We start from the raw sequence: 17,151 nt of genomic DNA, 5'->3' as shown, positions 1-17,151 counted from the left end.
AGCCAAATCTGGAGATCGGTTTATATGGGGGCTATATATAATTATGGACCGATGTGGACCAATTTTTGCATGATTGTTAGAGACCATATACCAACACCATGTACCAAATTTCAGCCGGATCGGATGAAATATGCTTCTCTTAGAGGCTCCACAAGCCAAACCTGGGGATCGGTTTATATGGGGGCTATATATAATTATGGACCGATATGGACCAATTTTTGCATGGCTGTTAGAGACCATATACTAACACCATGTACCAAATTTCAGCCGGATCGGATGAAATATGCTTCTGTTAGAGGCTCCACAAGCCAAATCTGAGGGTCCCTTTATATGGGGGCTATACGTAAAAGTCGACCGATATGGCCCATTTTCAATACCGTCCGACCTACATCGATAACAACTACTTGTGCCAAGTTTCAAGTCGATAGCTTGTTTCGTTCAGAAGTTAGCGTGATTTCAAGAGACGGACGGACGGATGGACGGACATGCTTAGATCGACTCAGAATTTCACCACGACCCAGAATATATATACTTTATGGGGTCTTAGAGCAATATTTCGATGTGTTACAAACGGAATGACAAAGTTAATATACCCCTATCCTATGATGGAGGGTGGTATAAAAAAGACGTTTTCAAATCAAAATGGCTCATAAATAGTTTAATATCAATGAAAATTTTTGCAACAGATTTTTATATGCCCATGGGTGGAATTGTGTATCCATGCTAAACTTTCAAATAAGAAATCTTGCGGGTATTAACTAGCTATGTTATATCGAAATTTTATTTCAACAGGATACATTTAAATAGACAACATTAAAATATGTATATTCCAAATAAAAATTCTTAAGACGAAATTCAATTGGCAAACATTTTAAAATTGTTTTCTTTAAGGTGCTGAAAATATGCAAGTGCAAAATTAAATTACCTCGATCATTTTCTTTTTGCACATTGGCAACAATCTCAGACCCTGCTGCCATTATCCCAATAATTCTATTAATGAGCTCTAATGGACATTGCATTAATTACTAGTGGACATTTACATGTAAACTGATCTGGGCCATCAAGTGGGTTAATTTCAGCAGAATACTCTTTTATTTAAATCACCCCAAGAGGGTCCTGCAAAAGTTTCCCCTAAAATGAATCCCAGAAATAAATTTGCATTTCAAACAAAGCTATTCGCCCAGACTCGATAATTAGCTTCCCTCTGGTTCTTTCAATCTTTAGAGATTTCACAATTTCATTTATACGAAAGACGAAAAAAAATAAACCCCCTTTTAACCCAAAACCACATTCTTCTCAATTTCCGAAAAGTACCAATTTGTAAAACAATTGTTTGTTTTGGTCTATCTATGGAGTATGGTTCTCATGGTAGCCGTGTGGTCGTGGTTAATGACAGAAAACTTCCATGATGATTTCGTTAAATGAAAACAATAACGTTTTTCAACTCCATTTTCAAATGGGTGGCTAAGTGAATTTGAACGTGTTAAGACCGGTCATAAAACGTTAAAGCATTCACAGGTGAATTAAAGCGTGTGAATGACACCTTATTCAAATGGGTGTTAAAAGAGCGACGACGACAACAACATCAACAACAGAGACACCTTATGGTCTATGGTGCTATATAGAGTGTGGTTTTGGGAATTTTCATTTTTCTGTCTCTTCCGTTCTCTTTCAATTATGTCTGCAGAGCATTTCTTCGCTATAGACAACAATAGAAATGATGGAGCTTGTGCTTGCTGATGAGCCTTTGTATAATTGTTGTAGTTTTGTTTGGCTCACTAGTTTATCCACGGTATTTGGTCCTTTGTATTTTGAAAAACTTTAAACGAATACAATTTGCATGGGGTTCATTAACCACTGAATGGAAATATGCTGCATAGACCATTGAAGAAATCATTAAGAAGAAAACTAGCAGAGCAAATAATATCATGCAAAGAAATAGGGGAGAATTTTGCTCTAGTTAAAAAAAAAAATAAATAAATATACATACATTTATTTATACTAATTTAAACTAAAATTCTAATATTTTAACATTATTTTTAATGTTCATTTGAAAATTAACTTTAATCTCATTTTAATTTGGATTTGACGTCAATTTTAATTATAATTTTGATCTTAATTACAAAAAACAAATTAAATTATTATTATTACTACTACCCAGCAAAAAAATTGGAAGTTGTTCCACAAACATTTCTTTTAAAGCCCATCCCAGAATCCCCCATCGAGTTTTTTCAACTTCCCAGCAAAAAAAAAAGAGTCGCCAAAAAAGTAATGAAAATGTTCTTTTTCGATCCGGAAGTGGGGCAAAATTGACGCAGAAGCGATTAATTTAACATGAGCTTGTCATAGGATGGAAGTACTCTATTTCAACAGCCGTTGCACTGAATTTGCAACACTTCTTTAGGTGTGATCCGAATTCAACGTTTTGGATCTAAATTAAAAAATTCTGTGATATTTTGTCAAATAAATAATTTTTAATGGATACTACTAACGCTTGTCGAAAACGTTTGACCTCAAACATTTTCAAAGCTTCACAATTTTTTTAGATTGAATTTAGCATTTTTTCGACAAAATTTAAATAATTTGTACAATTTTATGAATTTTTACTCTGTTTTTAACCTATTTAAAAAAACAAAAAAAGTTAAAATTACCCATTAAAAGTATGAAAAAATTAAGTTATAAAAAATTTAATGAAAAGAACTTCCTGGGTAGTTAAAATAAAGAACATCATTGGGAGTGCATCTTCTAGAAGTGCTTTTAAAGTTGTGCCTTTGAAAGAACTTCCAAAATTTTTTGCTGGGTTCCATTTGGACAAGTCCACAAAAATTTCTTCTAAAGCGCTTCGTGGGATTCCCCAAATGATTTTTTTTTTCTACTTCCGATGCAGTCCCTGTGGACAAGTATTCGAAAGAACGCAATCAGGCTATTTTAAGTGCAAATTTTGGACAAATAAATTTTACAAAAAATAGAAAATTAATAAAAAAGTAAAAAATAATAATAATAAAAAATGTCATCCCCGCTGGGATTTGAACCTGTGTCGTTTGACTTTTTCGCTTCTATGGAAGTTCTTTTGAGAAGGTTTTGCAAATTACGAGAATTTTTAATTCTTTTTTTTTTTTTGTTGATTTTTAATGGAAAAAATATATTTATACGAAAATATATGCCGAAAATAAAAACGATGCATGACATAAAGAAATAATTTTTTAGAAAAATATTTGATAAAAAAAATTACCGCTGGTGAGATTTGAAACTGTGGTTCTTATTTTTTTGTTCAATCTAATAAAGAACATCTCGAGAAGCAATTAGAATGTTATTCCTTGGTGTCCTATTACGATCATATCACAAACATTTGAATTAACCTTTCGATGCTTTATGTTCAATGGCGTTTGTGGCTGAGTGTGCTCAGGCGTTCTGTTATGGTGCCAGGAAACCCAGGTTCAACCCCTGGTCGGAGCGAAAATTGTTTCAAATTGTAAAAATTAGATAATAGGAAAATAATTGTGTAATAAAACATATGGATGAAAAAAAGTGAAATTGGTTGAAAAAAAAATTTTTTCGCTTTTTAAATTTCTTCATTCAAATTAACACCCAGGGCACAACTTCTAAAGCAATGCAAAGGATCTAAAAAGGGAGTACTTCCGTCCTTTGACAAGCCCATGTAAAATTCATTGGAGATGATCCAAGTTTGCTCTACATCCGGATCACAGATTGGAGATCAAAACTACTTTTTTGGAAGCTCCTTTTTTGCTGGGTAGTTTATTTAAAATCATAATAAATTTTGAAAATAAATACAAAATGAAGGTACTAACAACTATAGTTTTCGACCCAACAAAAAATTAAATAAAATTTAAAATATATATAAATTATATTAGTATTTTCATTTTGAATTTTATTTCTAATTTTCAATTTACTTTTAATATTAATTTTAATTCAAATTCTAATTTTAATTCTTGTTTTAATTCTAATTTTAATTCTAATTCTAATTTTAATTTTGAATTTTAATATAATTTAGATTTTTAATTTAAAAAAATATTAAAAGCAAATTTTCAATTTACTTCTAATATTAATTTTAATTCAAATTCTAATTTTGATTCTAATTTTAATTCTAATTCTAATTTTAATTTTGAATTTTAATATAATTTAGATTTTTAATTTAAAAAAAATTAAATTCAATTAACCTATTTTAAAATTATACTAAAATTTTAAAATTATTTTTAATGATCATATTACATTTAAATTAAATTTTTTAATTTAGCTGTATTTTAATATAATTTTCAATTTAATTCTTATTTTAATTTGAATTTGACTTATTTTAAAATTATACTTACATTTTAAAATTATTTTTAATGATCATTATAAATTTAAATTTAATTTGAAATTTAGCTATATTTTAATATAATTTTAAATTTAATTCCTATTTGAATTTAAATTTGACTTCAATTTTAATTTCTACTATAATTTTGATTTTAATTTCAATTACAAAAAAATAATAATAATTTAATTTAAAATATTTTAATATTATATTAGTTTTAATGATAATTTTATTGTTAATGTTAATTTTCATTTAAATTTAGTTTTAATTTCAGTTCCAAATACAAATTTAATTTTATTTTAAATTTAATAAAAAATTGAATTTAATTTTTAATATTTTCAATTACAAATAAAAAATCATTTAATTTAAAATATTGTAATATTATACTAATTTTAATGTTAATGCTAATTTTCATTTAAATTAAGTTTTAATTTCAGTTCCAAATTCACATTTCATTTTGTTTTAAATTTAATAACAAAAATTGAATTTAATTATATTTCAAAATTCTAATATTTTAAAATTCTACGAACAATAAAATGTTATTTTTAATGTTCATTTAAAACTTTTAACTGTAATTCTCAATTTTAATTTTAATTTCTATTATATTTTTGATTTAATTTCAATTACAAAAAAATAATAATTTAATTTCAAATATTTTAATATTATAACAGTTGTAATGATAATTTTAATGTCAATGTTAATTTTCATTTAAATTTAGTTTTAATTTCAGTTCCAAATACAAATTTAATTTTATTTTAAATTTTACAAACAAAAACTGAATTTAATTTTTAATATTTTTAAATACAAAAAAAAAAAACAAATAATAATTTAATTTAAAACATTTTAATATTATACTAGTTTTAATGATAATTTTAATGTTAATTTTCATTTAAATTTAGTTTTAGTTTCAGATCCAAATTCACATTTCATTATTATTATTATTATTTTATTTTGTTCATTTTCTTGTTTACAATATGCTAATACAATGGAAAGAAAACAAATTAATTTAAATAAACAAAATATATTCGTATTTATGACAATAACATAAAGTTGTCTGTCACTTTCAAAATTTTAGTTAATTCCAGTCTGTTCCTTTTAATTTATAAGTAATCAAATTTTGTTTTAAAAATTTTCATTCATAATATAATTTCGATATTTTAGAGCATAACTAATATAATCATATAATCTGTCCCATCCATTCTCAAACTCTCCGTTTAATATGCTCACAAGTTCATTTTCTTCCAGATATGATTTTCACATTTCATTTTATTTTAAATTTAATAAAAAAAAATTGAATTTAATTTTTAATATTTTAAAATTCTACGAACAATAAAATTTTATTTTTAAAAGTAATTCTCAATTTTAATTTTAATTTTAATTTCTATTATAATTTTGATTTTAAATTCAATTACAAAAAAAAAAATAATTTAATTTCAATTTTTTTAATATTATACTAGTTGTAATAATAATTTTAATGTTAATGTTCACTTTCATTTAAATTTAGTTTTAATTTCAGTTCCAAGTACAAATTTAATTTTATTTTAAATTAAAAAAAATGAATTTAATTTGTAATAATTTCAATTTCAAAAAAAAAAAATAATTTAATTTAAACTATTTTAATATTATACTAGTTTTAATGATAATTTTAATGTTAATTTTCATTTAAATTTAGTTTTAATATCAGTTCCAAATACAAATTTAATTTTATTTTAAATTTAATAAAAAAAAATTAATTTAATTTTTAATATTTTAAAATTCTACGTACAATAAAATGTTATTTTTAATGTTTGTTTAAAACTTTTAACTGTAATTCTCTTTTAATTTAAGTATTTTTATACCCTCCATCATAGGATGGGGGTATATTAACTTTGTCATTCCGTTTGTAACACATCGAAATATTGCTCTAAGACCCCATAAAGTATATATATTCTGGGTCGTGGTGAAATTCTGAGTCGATCTAAGCATGTCTGTCCGTCCGTCCGTCTGTTGAAATCACGCTAACTTCTGAACGAAACAAGCTATCGACTTGAAACTTGGCACAAGTAGTTGTTATCGATGTAGGTCGGATGGTATTGAAAATGGGCCATATCGGTTTACTTTTACGTATAGCCCCCATATAAACGGACCCCCAAATTTGGCTTGCAGACCCTCTAAGAGAAGCAAATTTCACCCGATCCGGCTGAAATTTGGTACATGGTGTTAGTATATGGTCTCTAACAACTATGCAAAAATTGGTCCGCATCGGTCCATAATTACATATAGCCCCCATATAAACAAACCCCCCGATTTGACTTTCGGAGCCTCTAAGAGAAGCAAATTTCATCCGATCCGGCTGAAATTTGGTACATGATGTTAGTATATCGTATTTAACAACCGTGCAAAAATTGGTCCACATCGGTCCATAATTATATATAGCCCCCATATAAACCGATCCCCAGATTTGGCTTGCGGAGCCTCTAGGAGAAGCAAATTTCATCCGATCCGGCTGAAATTTGGTACATGATGTTAGTATATGGTCTCTAACAACCGTGCAAAAATTGGTCCACATCGGTCCATAATTATATATAGCCCCCATATAAACCGATCACCAGATTTGACCTCCGGAGCCTCTTGGAAGACCAAAGTTTATCTCATTCAGTGGAAATTTGGTACGTGGTGTTAATATATGGCCTCAAACTCCCATGCAAAAATTGGTCGGTATCGGTCCATAATTATATATAGGCCCCATATAAACCGATCCCCAGATTTGACCTCCAGAGCCCTTTGGAAGAGCAAAATTCTTCCAATTCGGTTGAAATTTGGAACGTGGTGTTAGTATAAGGCCGCTAATAACCATGCCAAAATTGGTCCATATCGGTCTATAGTTATATATAGCCGATCCCAATCACACCAAAATTGGTCCATATCGGTTCATAATCATGGTTGCCACTCGAGCCAAAAATAATCTACCAAAATTTTATTTTCATAGAAAATATTATCAAAATGTTATTTCTATAGAAAATTTTGTCAAAATTTTATTTCTATAGAAAATTTTGTCAAAATTTTATTTCTATAGAAATTTTTTTCCAAATTTTATTTCTATAGAAAAATTTTTCCAAATTTTACTTCTATAGAAAATGTTGTCAAAATTTTATTGTGTCAAAATTTTATTTCTATAGAAACTTTAAACTTAATTATATACGTATTTAATCGTATATAATTGTTATATAGCTCCGATATAAACCGATCCCCAGATTTGATCTCCGGTGCCTTTTGGAGAAGCAAAATTCATCCGATCTGCTTGAAATTTGGTACGTGGTGATAGTATATGATATTTAACAACCAAGCCAAAAGTGGTCCATATCAGTCCATAATCATATATAGCCCCATATAAACCGATCCCGAGATTTGGTTTTGGAGCTTCTTGGAGGAGCAAATTTCATTCGAGTTAGTTGAAATTTGGTACATTGTGCTAGTATATGGTCGTTAACAACCATGCCTAACTAGGTCCATATCGGTCTATAGTTATATATATCCCTCAGATAAATCGATTTCCAATCACACAGAAATTGGTCCATATCAAGTTCATAATTGTATATAGCCCCCATATAAGCGACCCCCATATTTCAATTCTGGCTCTCTACGTACCGTGCAAAAAGTCCATGTCTATTCGTAATTATTTGTAGACTTAACTATACATAACTTTTTTGTCTAATATATACCACGTATGGACTAATGCGCTGTACAGATTATCAGTTATTCCGGACGACAGTACTCTTGTCGAACATATCCCATATATTGTGCACATTATAAGTTAAGTCCGAAGGCATAATCGATACTGCTGGATGTTTATGGGATCGGTAACACATTTACCGATTATTTAGTCATCGCCGACAAGTCGTATCGATCCGACACACTGTAAGATTCTTTACAAACACCGACATTCCGTCACAATTTAGAAAACGATGTTAAGAAGTTTTAAGATACCACAACCCAAGTAATTCGATTGTGGATGACAGTCTTTCGTAGAAGTTTCTACGCAATCCATGGTGGAGGGTACATAAGATTCGGCCTGGCCGAACTTACGGCCGTATATACTTGTTTTGTTTTCAAACATTAAGTAATTAAATTGTTTGTTTCCGATTATATTTTTATCGCCTTACATGTTAGAAGGAAGTATATTTTCTTTTATTCTACGCAATTTTGTTGTTTTGCTTTCCTTAAGCTGATAAGAGTATTAAATATCAAATTATTATGTAGGTTGAATATAAATTGAAAACACATTCATTCGCCTTTTGGACGATGTAAGAGTAAACGGTTTTTTTTTGATATTTTTTTCAGAAGGGTTCAGGGTTTTGAGATTGTGCGTATTCAAAAAATTAGGAAGTATTGTATTAAAAATATTTAAAGATAACCTTGACTTTAAATGTGACCTTAAAACCAAGTGCTTTTGGGGCAGGGGGTGAAACATAACACAATCATTTTGCTAATGAAACGTAAGTTGAGTTTTTGGGGCGCCAAATTTCCATTGTTCAACAAACATTGATATTGATAAGTCAACCCTATTTTGTTTCTTTTTACAGCTCAGTATTTTTTAAAAAAAAGAAAAACACAATCACAAACGAAACGAAAGCTGCCGCATCAATAGAAATAATTTGTTCAATTTTATGCTGAATTTTTCAAGAAGCTAAACATAGAAACATGTTGCTGCAACAATGTTGTGCTACATCATTCAAACACAACTAAATTAGACCAATAATTGTTAATACGAAAAAAAATAGAATTTTTTAATAAAAAAAAAAACTTTTTCGATACCTTTTTACTCTTACAAAAAAATTCCTGCTTTTGTGCCCATATCCCCCCTACCCTCATCTGCTATGGTGCGTATGAATGTTGCAGCGTCCAACGAACAACAACCTATACAGGACCAACAAAATATCCTCAAACAAAGTTGTGATAGCTCAACAAATTTGGGCGATAATGTTGCCGCCTCTGTGGCTTTGAATAATTCAGCATCTTCAACGTGCTCCTCTTCGGCATCATCGTCGTCGGCGTCAACATCATCCGAGTCATCATCAACATCATCGGCCAATACATCCACAGCTTCTGCATTAGAGCCTCTTAGCTCTAGTGATGATATAGTAATGGTAGTGCCACAGCAACAACAAAATCAGCAGCAACAACAACATGCACAACCTCTGCCACAGCAACATCCACCACAATATACTCATATGCAACATGTTGCACCGCAACATATTATAACGGGACAGCTATTGGCTCAAGCCCCTCCATCAGCACCACCTACTTCCCAATCGCAATTATCCCCCTCAGATACGGGATCGAATGCATCTTTACCTGCCACTCCGCCGCTAATACAACAGACCCCTACACCGCCCCAAGGGGCCCAATTGGTTCCATGTGCCGTTCATCATCCTCAACAACATCAGCAACATCAACAACAAATGGCTCTTGTGGCAGCCATGCAAGCTCATATGGCTGCCGCGGGGGGTGGACCTTTACCACCGCATATGCATCATCATCATGTTGGACCACCGCCAATGTCACATCATGGTCCACCGCATGGACCATTGCCACCGGGTCCACCACCGCCTTGTCCGCAATCTATGGAAAATGGTCATGGTGGTCTATCGCCAAGTGGCTCAACGGCCAGCACGGTTAGTTCGAATAGTAATGGTGGTGTAGGTAATGGGGGAAATGTTGTTGCTGCAACCGCTGCTCCACCTCCGCCACCGCCAGGACCTGTATACATTCAATATCATGGAGATTTTTATCCTACGGAATACTATATAGCCCCACATCCGCATGAGGGCATTTGTCCCCAACATCCACATCATCATCAGGCGATATGTGCCATACCAGCGGATTATGGTGAGTTGAGATTTTTTATTAGTTTTCCTTGGAATTTGGTATTTTGAATTAAAAAAGTACCATACTAAGAACTAATTTTCGTACCTAAAACTCAAAAAATAAAATTTATAAAATAATTTGTGAACCAAAATATTTTATAATGACTTAGTAAGAGGTTAATATATTTTGATCATTAATAACTAAAAAATGTTGTTTTTTTTTTCAAAAAATCAGTAAGCATTAATTTAATAAGAGCGGACATTTTTTTAATGTTTTTTCTTTAATTGAATATAAAAGGTACCATATGTAGTACCAGCAGAATAAAATCTAATTCAATTTGATATCAAAATGTACCAAAGGGGAAAGAACTCATGCAACATTAAATATTTATGACAAAATTTTCTAAAGAAATAACATTTTGGCAAACTTTTCTATAGAAATGAAATTTTGACAAATTTTTCTATGGAAATAGAATTTTGACGAAATTTTCTATAGAAATAAAATTTTGGCAAAATTTTCTGCAGAAATAAAAAATTTTGACATACAATTTTTACACAATTTTCTAAAGAAATAAAAAAATTTGGCAAAATTCTCTATATAAATAAAATTTTAACAAAATTTTCTATAGAAATAACAAGTAAGGAAAGTCTAAAGTCGGTCGGGGCCGACTATATTATACCCTGCACCACTTAGTAGATCTAAATTTTCGATACCATATCACATTCGTCAAACGTGTTGGGGGCTATATATAAAGGTTTGTACCACATACATACATTTAACTACCACTCGATCTGGACAGAATTTGATAGACTTCTACAAAATCTATAGACTCAAAATTTGTGTCGGCTAATGCGCTAGGGTGGAACACAATGTTAGTACAAAAAATATGGGAAACATTTAAATCTGAAGCAATTTTAAGGAAACTTCGCAAAAGGTTATTTATGATTTATCGCTCGGTATATATGTATATTATTAGTGTCATTTTTACAACTTTTCGACTAAGCAGTGGCGATTTAACAAGCAAAATGTTGGTATTTTGACCAGTTTTTACGAAATCAGAAAAACATATATATGGGAGCTATATCTAAATCTGAACCGATGTCAACCAAATTTGACACGCATAGCTGCAATGCTAATTCTACTCCCTGTGCAAAATTTCAACTAAATCGGAGTTAAAAATTGGCCTCTGTGGTCATATGAGTGTAAATCGGGCGAAAGCTATATATGGGAGCTATATCTAAATCTGAACCGATTTCAACCAAATTTGGCTCGCATAGCTACAATGCTAATTATACTCCCTGTGCAAAATTTCAACTAAATCGGAGCAAAAAATTGGCCTCTGTGGTCATTTGAGTGTAAATCGGGCGAAAGCTATATATGGGAGCTATATCTAAATCTGAACCGATTTGGCTGATATTCTGCAAGTTTTTCGAGACTCATAAAATATTCGGATGTATGGAATTTGAGGAAGATCGGTTGATATACACGCCAATTATGACCAGATCGGTGAAAAATATATATGGCAGCTATATCTAAATCTGAACCGATTTTTCCCAAAATCAATAGGGATCGTCTTTGAGCCGAAACAGGACCCTGTACCAAATTTTAGCACAATCGGACTAAAACTGCGAGCTGTACTTTGCACACAAAAATACATCAACAGACAGACAGACGGACATCGCTAAATCGACTCAGAATTTAATTCTAAGACGATCGGTATACTAAACGATGGGTCTCAGACTTTTCCTTCTTGGCGTTACATACAAATGCACAAACTTATTATACCCTGTACCACAGTAGTGGTGAAGGGTATAAAAAAAATGTTGACAAAATTTTCTGTAGAAATAAAATTTTGAAAAAATTTTCTATAGAAATAAGATTTTGACAAAATTTTCTATAGAAATAAAATTTTGACAAAATTTTCTAAAGAAATAAAGTTTTTACAAAATTTTCTATAGAAATAAAAAAAAATGTTGACAAAATTTTCTGTAGAAATAAAATTTTGAAAAAATTTTCTATAGAAATAAGCTTTTGACAAAATTTTCTATAGAAATAAAATGTTAACACAATTTTCTATAGAAATAAAATTTTGACAAAATTTTCAATAGAAATAAAATTTTTTCAAAATTTTCCATAGAAATAAAATGTTGACGAAATTTTCCGTAGAAATAAAATTTTGACAAAATTTTCCATAGAAGTAAAATTTTGACAAAATTTTGACATATTTTCTATTGAAATAAGATTTTGACAAAATTTTCTATAGGAATAAAATTTTGACAAAATTTTCTATAGGAATAAAATTTTGACAAAATTTTCTATAGAAATAAGATTTTGACAAAATTTTCTATAGAAATAAGATTTTGACAAAATTTTCTATAGAAATTAAATTTTGACAAAATTTTCTATAGAAATAAAATTTTGACAAAATTTTATACAGAAATAAAATTTTGATAAAATTTTCTATGGAAATAAAACATTTTGAAAAAATTTTCTATAGAAATAAGATTTTGACAAAATTTTCTATAGAAATAAGATTTTGACAAAATTGTCTATCGAAATAAAATTTTGACAACATTTTCTATAGAAATAAAAAAAAATGTTGACAAAATTTTCTGTAGAAATAAAATTTTGAAAAAATTTTCTATAGAAATAAGATTTTGACAAAATTTTCTATAGAAATAAAATGTTGACACAATTTTCTATAGAAATAAAATTTTGACAAAATTTTCAATAGAAATAAAATTTTTTCAAAATTTTCCATAGAAATAAAATGTTGACGAAATTTTCCGTGGAAATAAAATTTTGACAAAATTTTCCATAGAAGTAAAATTTTGACAAAATTTTGACATATTTTCTATTGAAATAAGATTTTGACAAAATTTTCTATAGGAATAAAATTTTGACAAAATTTTCTATAGAAATAAGATTTTGACAAAATTTTCTATAGAAATAAGATTTTGACAAAATTTTCTATAGAAATTAAATTTTGACAAAATTTTCTATAGAAATAAAATTTTGACAAAATTTTATACAGAAATAAAATTTTGATAAAATTTTCTATGGAAATAAAACATTTTGATAAAATTTTCTATGGAAATAAAACATTTTGAAAAAATTTTCTATAGAAATAAGATTTTGACAAAATTTTCGAAAGATATAAGATTTTGACAAAATTGTCTATCGAAATAAAATTAAGACAACATTTTCTGTAGAAATAAAATTTTGACAAAATTTTCTATAGAAATACAATTTTGACAAAATTTTCTTCAGAAATAAAATTTTGAAAAAAAAAGTTCTATAGAAATAAAATTTTGACAAAATTTTCTGTAGAAATAAAATTTTGACAAAAATTTCTATAGAAATAAAATTTTGACAAAATTTTCTTTAGAAATAAAATGTTGAAAAAAAAATTTCTATAGAAATAAAATTTTGACAAAATTTTCTATAGAAATAAAACATTTTGAAAAAAATTTCTATAGAAATAAGATTTTGACAAAATTTTCTTTAGAAATAGGATTTTGACAAAATTGTCTATAGAAATAAAATTTTGACAAAATTTTCGAAAGAAATAAAATTTTGACACAATTTTCTATAGAAATAAAATTTTGACAACATTTTCTATAGAAATAAAATTTTGACAAAATTTTCTATAGAAATGAAATTTTGACAAAATTTTTTATAGAAATAAAATTTTGACAAAATTTTCTGTAGAAATAAAATTTTGAAAAAATTTTCTAAAGAAATAAAATTTTGGCAAAATTTTCTAAAGAAATAAAATTTTGAAAAAAAAATCTATAGAAATAAAATTTTGACAAAATTTTCTATAGAAGGAAATTTTTGACATATTTTCTATAGAAATAAAATTTTGACAAAATTTTCTCTAGAAATAAAATTTTGACAAAATTTTCTATAGAAATAAAATTTTGACAAAATTTTCTATAGATATGAAATTTGGACAACATTTTCTATAGAAAAAAAAAAGATTCAAAAATTGTCTAAAGAAATAAAATTTGGACAAAATTTTCTATAGAAGTAAATTTTTGACATATTTTCTATTGAAATAAAATTTTGGCAAAATTTTCTATAGACATACAATTTTTACAAAATTTTCTATAGAAATAAAATTTTGACAAAATTTTCAATAGAAATAAAATGTTGACAAAATTTTCTATAGAAATAAAATTTTGATTAAATTTTCTATGGAAATAAAATTTTGACAAAATTTTCTATAGAAATACAATTTTGACATTTTCTATAGAAATAACATTTTGACAACATTTACTATAGAAATAAAATTTTCACAAAATTTTCTATAGAAATAAAATTTTGACAACATTTTCTATAGAAATAAAATTTTGACAAAATTTTCTATAGAAATAAAATTTTGACAAAATTTTCTATACAAGTTAAATTTTGACAAAATTTTCCATAGAAATCATTTTTCGGACAAAGTTTTTCTATAGGAATAAAATTTTGACAAAATTTTCTATAGAAATAGAATTTTGACAAAATTTTCTAAAGAAATAAAATTTTGACAAAATTTTCTATAGAAATAAATATTTGACAAAATTTTCTATAGAAATAAAATTTTGATAAAAATGTCCATAGAAATAAAATTTTAATAAAAGTTTCGATAGAAATAAAATGTTGACAAAATTTTTTCTAGAAATAAAATTTTGACAAAATTTTCTGTAGAAATAAAATTTTGAAAAAATTTTCTAACGAAATAAAATTTTGGCACAATTTTCTAAAGAAGTAAAATTTTAATAAAATTTTTTTTAGAAATTTTCTCCAAAATTATACTTAACCTAACCTATGGTGCCCGCACATTTAGTTGCCCTTCGGCATAGTCTCAACTTCCAAGTCTCGCCAAGTGTAACCAGAATTTGCGCTTACTTTTATGTTGGGATCCTGCACTAAATACTTTGTATTATTAAAGAACTCTAGACTCTATTTGTCGGAACTTCGAGATAAATGACAAATTTAATTGATAGTTCATTCAATCTTTCACTCATTTCCCAAATGAAAAAATGCTATAGAGTATTTTAAGGGCAATTTTGCTTTCAGCTGAACAATGACTCATAACGGCTATTTATTGAGATATTTCCAAATAGTTGGAACTGAGGAAAAGGTTGACAACTTCAAGAGATAGTATGTTCGAAATAAAATTTCTTTCGTCTTTCCAAAGTCATTAATTCGCAGACAGTAGACAGTATTGTCTACAGCTTTTCAAACGGAAATTTAACATTAAATGTGCTTAACGAGATAGAAAGGGACAAAGACATTGGAAGGAATTGTAAGTAATTCACAAGGTCTTATAGTGTAAGGCCTTATTTACAAGATGGCGAAACAATCGATAATATATAATAATATATAATAATAATAATTCAAATATTTTTAAAAGAAGGCCAGTTCGAAAGCGTTCTTTTGAAAGGTATTTTATTTAAAGAATTCAAAATACTGCCTTGCTTTTTAAACTTTCCTATAAACCTATGATTTAGTTTCATTATTGAAGAAGGCCTTCTGTCATATGTTACGTTTCGACTGCGAAATTTTTCGCTTAACGTTGTCGTAAGTAATCTTGAGACGACCAAACTCTTCAGATATGTGTCAATTTTGTTGCAATTCGCTGATTGAAATTCGGTGTAGGCGGATTTGCGTTGTCTTGTGGGATTCATACATTGAGCTCTTTTCGAATCCATCCTTACACGATACCTTGATAATATATATGTCCAACGCCATGTATAGAAACCCAATTACAGTCCTAGTCCTATTTGTAAATAGTACTCCATAATAAAGGCCTTTGTAAGTTACTTCGATATCTACTTATGTTCAACTGGCCAAACACTTTGTAGAATAAATGAATGGAATAAACTAACAAATGAACACGAATATGGAAAGCGGAAAGACGATTTAAACAAAGTAAAAATATTTTGTATTGTATTTCCTTAAAAAGTCACGGTGGAACTTTAATGAAAATAAATGGTCGAGTTGGCAATGGCAAACCAAAGCGCCGGCAAGATATGCAATATACCCAGAAAACTTTTTCAATAGAAAACGAAGGGGGCCTATTAAAATAAAATTTGGACAAAATTTTTTATAAAAATAAAATTTGCCAAAAATTTTCTATGGAAATAAAATTTTGAAAACAAAAGATTTTATAGAAATGAAATTTTGCAAAAATTTTCCATAGAAATAAACATATGCAAGAATTTTCTATTGAAATAAAGTTTTGGCAAAATTTTGAATAGAAATAAAATTTTGAAAAAATTTTCTTTAGAAATAAAATTTTGAACAAATTTTCTATAGAAATAAAATTTTGACAAAAAAAATTTAACAAAATTTTCTATAGAAATAAAATTTTGGCAAAATTTTCAATAGAAATAAAATTTACCAAAATTTTCAATAGAAACAAAATTTTGGCAAAATTGTCAATAGAAATAAAATATTGACAAAATTTTCTATAGTAATAAAATTTTGACAAAAGTTTCTATAGAAATAAAATTTTGGCAAAATTTTGAATAGAAATAAAATTTTGAAAAAATTTTCAATAGAAATAAAAAATTGACAAAATTATCTATGTCTATTCTATATTTTCTATTTGACAAAATCATTTACAGAAATACAATTTTGAAAAAATTTTCAATAGAAATAAATTTGTGACAAAATTTTCTATATAAATAAAATTTTGAAATTTTTTCGATAGAAATAAAATATTGACAAAATTTTCTATAGAAATTTTCTGCAGAATAAAATTTTTGTAAAAATTTTATTTCTATAGAAACAAAATTTTCTATACACAAAAAAATGTTGCAAAAATTTTCTATAGAAATAAAATTAAAAAAAAAATTTATAGCAATAGGTGTTGACAAAATTTTCTTTGAGAAAAAAAATTTTACAAAAATTTCTAGTAAATGGAATTTAACAAAATGTTCTATAGAAATAAAAGTTTGGAAAAATTTCTATAGAAATAAAATTTAGAAAAGTTTTCT

At 27.7% G+C, this 17,151-nt stretch overlaps 1 protein-coding gene across 1 annotated transcript in view; it reads left to right on the top strand.

Moving 5' to 3' along the window:
* The window catches only part of mtgo (miles to go), a gene marked incomplete in the record, with an annotated part of 496,136 nt that overhangs the window by 151,668 nt on the left and 327,317 nt on the right, over positions 1–17,151 (top strand). The window contains 1 exon segment of the mRNA XM_075297022.1: positions 8,875–10,180. Coding sequence (XP_075153137.1) covers positions 9,169–10,180 — 1,012 coding nt within the window.

This window comes from Haematobia irritans, chromosome 2 (assembly GCF_050003625.1).
Source record: "Haematobia irritans isolate KBUSLIRL chromosome 2, ASM5000362v1, whole genome shotgun sequence".
Lineage (NCBI taxonomy): Eukaryota > Metazoa > Arthropoda > Insecta > Diptera > Muscidae > Haematobia > Haematobia irritans.
The sequence above is the reverse complement of the archived record's forward strand: the minus strand, read 5'-3'. Positions and strand labels throughout refer to the sequence as shown.